This window comes from Populus nigra, chromosome 9, assembly GCF_951802175.1.
Source record: "Populus nigra chromosome 9, ddPopNigr1.1, whole genome shotgun sequence".
NCBI classification, from domain to species: domain Eukaryota; kingdom Viridiplantae; phylum Streptophyta; class Magnoliopsida; order Malpighiales; family Salicaceae; genus Populus; species Populus nigra.
Window position 1 is genome coordinate 11,534,818 of NC_084860.1, and position 6,339 is coordinate 11,541,156.

The window sequence follows — 6,339 nt, forward strand, 5'->3', positions numbered from 1 at the left end:
GAGTAAAACAGATAAATATATAAATAAAGGAATAAGAGAAGCAATAACAAGACAAGTTAGTTTTCTCATTATTTAACATTCATTTTAACACCGTTGTGAGTCTCTCTTTGTTTCTCTCTTTCCGTTGTTCTCTTCTCCTCAGATCCATACAACAACCGTTTCTCTCTTTCTCACAGATTTCCTCTAAAATTCTATTTCACCAATTGAGCTGGTTCTTGTTTCAAAGTTTAAGCTTTTTGAGTTTTTGGTGGTGGGTTTTGAGAGAGAGTGAAGAATTTGAAGTGGGGGTGTTGATGGTTGTTGAAAAGAAGATAACTTTGAAGCAGAGAGTGAGAAGGAAATAGATTTGGTGGAGGTTGTTGAGCAAATGCAGTTGTTTTTTTTATAATTATTATCTTAAAGGAGAAATAAAAATAAAGCCTTTGTTTTTGTTTAAAACAATAGATAAAAAGAGAACAAGTTCTTTTCTTGTTTGTGTTTATTGTTTTGTGGTGGGTTTTGAAAATCTAGAAGACTCAACAGGATCATCCAAAGAAGGTTAGTTTCCCTTTCTCTCTCTGTTTTTTTTTCTCTCCTATTAATCTTGATTTTTCTGTTGAAAAAGTTTGAATTCTCTTGTTTTGAAGAATTTGGGATCTGGGTTCTTTGATTCAATTTGGGTAAATTTGGATTTTGGCTAAAGTTTTTTTATTTTTAATTGTATGGTATTTTTTCTTCCGGGGGAATAGAAACTAAAAGAAAAGAAGTTGAATGGATTTTTATCAAAATCAACCACCCAATTGATCAAAAAAGAATTTTTAGGATTTTGCGGCTTTCTTTAACTTAAGGGAAGATGAAAGATTTGATTTTCGATGGTGTTCTGTTTAGTTTTTGTTGAAGTGGAGAATTATCTTTTTGAATTAGGATCTGGGTTATTGATATTGTCTATTCGGGTGGGGAGAAAGTGTAGGATAATGGATGAAGTTTTGTAATTTGAGAAAGTTGGGCTTAATCAGATTAGTAAGTAAATATGTCAAGTTTGGGGTTATTTATGCTTAATTTGCATTAAGTTCATGGTCAATTGGTTTGGTTTTGAAATGTGGTTGGATACTACTTCTAGTTAACTAGTAAATTAATTCTTTGGTTTGGTTGCTGTTTTATTTTAAATTTTGAAAACTTAAGCTAATTATTTGTACTATTATGCTCTTGATAAGTTTTAAATAGAATTTTAATACTTTTGTTACTTGTATGAAAAAGTATGATCTGTTTTTAGCTTTTGGTTGCTTTGTGATCATGAAGTGGTTACAGATTTGTCTGTCGCAATACTTATTGAAACAAATGCAAGCTGAAATTCCCCATTTCCGAACTGCTAAACTATGAGAAACCTAATTGATTGGTTTGGGTTTGATGCTTGAAAATTTTGTTCCTGGTCCTAATTAGTCAGAGTCAGATAAATGGTTCTGATTCTCACTGATGTTGCTTCCCACCAGAAAATAAAGGTGTTTTACTTGATATTTTTGGGTGCTGTATTGCAATCGCTAGACACTATTCAACTCCATTAGATTCTGAATTTGATTCTTCACTAATGCATATTGTGAGCTGTGACCAATTGCAACCTGATGCCTTTCCCTAAAGTTGATGGTGCACAATTTCTCCGCTATTCATCCTTCGGTTCTTTTTTCTAATGTTTTTCATGTGTATTGATTTGTCAAAGATTCCACTATCTCATTCTTCAAGCAGTTTTTTCAGTGTAATGATTATCTTTTGGCATACAATCAAGTTAGAGATTAGTTCACTCCTAGCATGATCATTCGATAAAATTATTGGTTTATATGTGTCCAGTGTTGACCCCCTCTGGAACACTGGTATGTCTTGTCTGCTTTGGAATATACAATTTATTTCCGTTTGCTTGTTGAACTGTCTGGATCTTATTTTTGGTTATGCATGCATCTATATATAATTCCCAATACATGCTCTATGTATGCTATCATTTTAACAGAGGCTTCATCTGCTTGTCTTTTTTATCCAGAGGCTCTTGGATTTGTGTTTATGTTTTCTATTTTTTTTATTAATTTGTTTCTAGATGCTTTTTATCTAGGCAATCCCTGCAGCAAAATCATTGCATGCTTGAATCTGAAATTTGTCTTGTTTCAGGACTTAAAAGAGATGGAATTTTTCACTGAGTACGGGGATGCCAATAGATACAAGATTCTAGAAGTTATTGGAAAGGGAAGCTATGGAGTTGTTTGTGCTGCAATTGACACTCATACTGGAGAAAAAGTGGCAATAAAGAAAATCAATAATGTTTTTGAGCATATTTCTGATGCTATTCGAATCTTGAGAGAAGTAAAGTTACTTAGGCTTTTACGGCATCCTGATATCGTTGAGATTAAGAGAATCATGCTGCCACCCTCAAAGAGAGAATTTAAAGACATATTTGTTGTTTTTGAGCTTATGGAATCTGATCTTCACCAAGTCATCAAAGCTAATGATGACTTGACAAGGGAACACCATCAGTTCTTTCTTTATCAGATGTTACGAGCACTGAAATATATGCATACAGGTGACTGTTTCTTTCTTACCTGCTCTGTCAAAGGCCGCTTTTGGGTCAAAATTTTCCATCTCTAATCCTTGAAAACAGATATATGCTTGGTCATTATCTTGTGTAACAGTGTAAATGCAGCTTAAATTGTAATGCTTTTGATCTACCTCTGTTCTGAACTAAAGTTGTTTGGCTGCAGCAAATATGTACCACAGAGATCTTAAACCAAAGAATATTTTGGCAAATGCAAATTGCAAACTTAAAGTATGTGACTTTGGGCTGGCAAGAGTAGCATTTAGTGATACACCAACCACTGTTTTCTGGACGGTATGTATTCCAGCATTTTATAACAAGTATCAGCTGACAACATCTCCCAGTTAAGAAGTTTTCATTAATAAATGCATCTTGCAGGATTATGTTGCTACGAGATGGTATAGAGCTCCAGAGCTGTGTGGATCTTTCTTTTCAAAGGTATGGCTTTTGTTTACCATGTGTGGCCATTCTTTTCCAGAGCTAACTGGTTGGAGCGTGATATAGGCTACAGTGGACTAACATTTTGGTATAGGTCGACATGTAATTTACTGGTGCCTGATTCCTAAATTTCTTACATTTGTTGCTATATAGTGGTACATTATTTTTGTTAACACTATGGTTATTTCTTTTGTTGAATAATGCTATTGTTATTATGTCATTGTTCAGGGTATTTAATATCATTTTGGTATTTCCTTGTTTTACAATAAACTTTTGTTGGATATGAAGCAACAGAAAATATAGTACAATTGGTTGTCCTTGCATTATTGAAGCAGAATGTTTACTTCTCCATAAAATGATTTGAGTGCTTTATAGTTAGCAGTAATGCCTAGATTAAAATAATTGTTGTTCAGGGAGGACTATGAACTCTCCTGGAAGTTGAAATATCTGTCAATTCAGGTAACTGTGTCAGGTTATGTCTGTTTCTCTGGAGTGGTTTAATTGCAGTTTAAAGCTCTATAATTCTGCTGCTTATTTTTGTGTTTCTACTTGGGTGCAGTATACACGAGCAATTGATATTTGGAGCATCGGCTGCATCTTTGCTGAGGTATTGACAGGGAAGCCACTGTTTCCGGGTAAAAGCGTTGTTCATCAATTAGATTTGATCACTGATCTTCTTGGGACACCTTCATTAGAAACCATTTCTAGAGTATGACTCTCTTGCTCACCCCTCCAGTTGGTCACAGCAATTCCTTTTCAAGTTATTGATCATAATTTGTATTGGATTAAAATGCAGGTACGAAATGACAAGGCAAGAAAATACTTGACAGAAATGAGGAAAAAACAGCCTGTGCCATTTGCACAGAAATTTCCAAATGCAGATCCTTTGGCACACAGGTTACTGCAAAGGCTACTAGCATTTGATCCAAAAGATCGACCAACTGCTGAAGAGGTGTGTGCTTTGTTGTATTTGCTCACCTTAAGAATGATGTCCTGGCATTCAATTCTTGTTGATGTATGAATGGAGCTGCTTTTCCTGCCGCTCCTTATCTTTATTTCATTGCTGAACTGATTGATGCAAGTTTTGTATAATAGGCATTAGCTGACCCTTACTTTAAGGGCCTAGCCAAAGTTGAGAGAGAACCTTCCTCTCAGCCAATCATGAAGTTGGAGTTTGAGTTTGAAAGGCGAAGGGTAACAAAGGAAGATGTTCGGGAACTGCTATACCGTGAAATACTGGAATACCATCCACAGCTACTCAAAGACTACATGAACGGAAATGAAAGCACTAATTTTCTCTATCCTAGGTACTAAGTTCTTCCTCCCTCCAGCACACCATTCCCTTTTCTGAGTAGCAGCAATTGCCTTTCCTTTTCCTTTCTATGTTTAAATTATATATAATTTGAAATGCAGTGCCATAGGTCATTTTAGAAAGCAGTTTGCATACCTCGAGGAAAACAGTGGTAGAAGTGCACCAGTGATACCTCTAGAGAGGAAGCATGTCTCCCTTCCACGGTATGACTTGCAATTACTTGTTCCTTTGTCCTCTAAATCATTGATAATAAAATGGTTTATAGGACTTATTTGTTTTGAGGGTTATAGAGTATTGTTTAATCTGGAATTCTTGTGTTCTTCCACTATAAATATGTTGTCTGCATTCTTTCCTTTTAACCTTTCCTTTTGTTCACAGGTCTACTGTTCACTCGAACACAATCCCTCGTAATATGCAATCAAATTCAACCTCATTTGACAACAGGCAAGTTACAGAAGATGATTCTAAAAATTTAAGAGTACAGGATACGAGTTTTGAAAATCCAGCAAAGGTTGCAAGGCCCCCACCTCGAATGCCATCAGGTATAACTTATGCTCATTTTGCTTGCTTTCTGTAAATAGACATTTTCCCCCTAAATCTAGCCTATTGGGAAAACTTTTGTATTCTATTCGACCTTCAAGCCTCTGCAAGTTCTCTCTTTGTCAGTAAGATGTTGGACGGCTTCATCTTTCAGCATTTACTGTTAAGGATAGACTTTACTAAATAACTACATCAATATATATGGATCACTTGAATGTTCAAGCTGCAGGGAGTTGTCGAGTCATTATCATACCATAGTGACTTAAGGCAGAGCTAGTTAACTTTTTGTCCTTGCGACTAGTTTAGTTCCTATTCTGGATATATGCCGTTTCCATACTGCAAAAAGCTAATTTTCTTTTGAAGCTCGGAAGCAAGAACTAGTTTCTGAATTGTTCTTATGAACTCTTTTACCAGATGTCTCTAGACTTTTTATTGTGCTTCCTGGGAATTTTGGTTTCCCCAAGCTAGATTCCATTTAGCTGACTAAACATCTAATTTTTTCTTTTTGTTTTGTTGTACAGCAAAGCCAGGGAGAGTTGTGGGATCAGTTGTACCGTATGAGAATGGCAGAAATGTCAAAGATCTCTATGGTACAAGGATGTTTTGTAGAAATGCTGTTCTTCCTCCCCAAACCAGCTCTCCACACTGCTTCTTGAGGACTAACACATTGATCCAAGAGAAGTCTATTTCGGAGACTGGAAAAGATTCACAAACCAAACAGCAACCTCCTAAATGTAACGTGGCGGCCAAGCCATCCTCTGGGATGGCCATGGACGTGAACACCAACCCATATTACCAACCACAATCTAGGGTGGAGCAGTTAAATGAAAGAATTGCCATTGATGCAAAACTGCTCCAGGCACAATCCCAGTTTGGTCCAGTTGGTCCTGCTGCTGTAGCTGCTCAGAGGAATGTGGGCACTGTTCATTATGGATTAACATAGTCAGTCTTATTTGAGATAAATCCTTTACACCCTCGCGATAAGACAAGTATCAAGATTATGCAATGGATTTAGGTCTAGATTCGAGGTGGGGTAGCTGGTCTTTCTAGAATGATAGGTTTCAGGGGTTTAGTCAACTTCCTGTATATTCATGCTGTGTAATTAGATATCTAATGTAATTCAATTCGTTGATCAGAATAAAATTCCACTCAGCATTTCATGGAACTTGTGTTTTAGTGGGGTACTGTAGTCTCATACCACCAATTGTCGTTTAAGCAACAAAAGGGGAAATGATGCCTGAGCGGTTAGATGAGTGCTGTACTTTTTATCAACCAGGTTTTATTTAGCAGACAGGTTTGAGCAGCCCAGTGCCTGCTGACAAGGACAAAACTAAAAGAAGAAACAGGCTCAAAAAGTTTGAGGAATTTCATGAATCATAGCTATAATATTTTTACTTGGCCTTTTGCTATCTGACTGTATCGTTCTTAATTTTGGAGCAACAGTGTTGAAGTCACCGAAGATCCTCTCTGCCACTTGATCTTTGCTGATGTGTTA

At 36.3% G+C, this 6,339-nt stretch overlaps 1 protein-coding gene across 1 annotated transcript; it reads left to right on the plus strand.

Moving 5' to 3' along the window:
- Nucleotides 1-54: 54 nt before the first annotated feature.
- On the plus strand, nt 55-6,009 carry LOC133702610 (mitogen-activated protein kinase 19-like). The gene is made up of 10 exons (XM_062126917.1): nt 55-537; nt 2,134-2,542; nt 2,721-2,848; nt 2,933-2,992; nt 3,552-3,701; nt 3,789-3,944; nt 4,088-4,299; nt 4,406-4,507; nt 4,683-4,846; nt 5,366-6,009. The coding sequence occupies exons 2-10, from the start codon at nt 2,146-2,148 to the stop codon at nt 5,785-5,787; spliced, it is 1,791 nt and encodes a 596-aa protein (XP_061982901.1). The 5' UTR covers nt 55-537; nt 2,134-2,145; the 3' UTR covers nt 5,788-6,009.
- The last annotated feature ends 330 nt before the right edge of the window (nt 6,010-6,339 follow it).

Excerpts from the sequence above, each read along its gene's own strand:
- LOC133702610 (XM_062126917.1), top strand. The coding sequence starts at position 2,146 with ATGGAATTTTTCACTGAGTACGGGGATGCCAATAGATACAAGATTCTA. Across the intron at positions 2,849-2,932 it reads CAACCACTGTTTTCTGGACG|GATTATGTTGCTACGAGATG; the intron begins GTATGTATTCCA and ends TGCATCTTGCAG. Across the intron at positions 3,702-3,788 it reads CATTAGAAACCATTTCTAGA|GTACGAAATGACAAGGCAAG; the intron begins GTATGACTCTCT and ends ATTAAAATGCAG.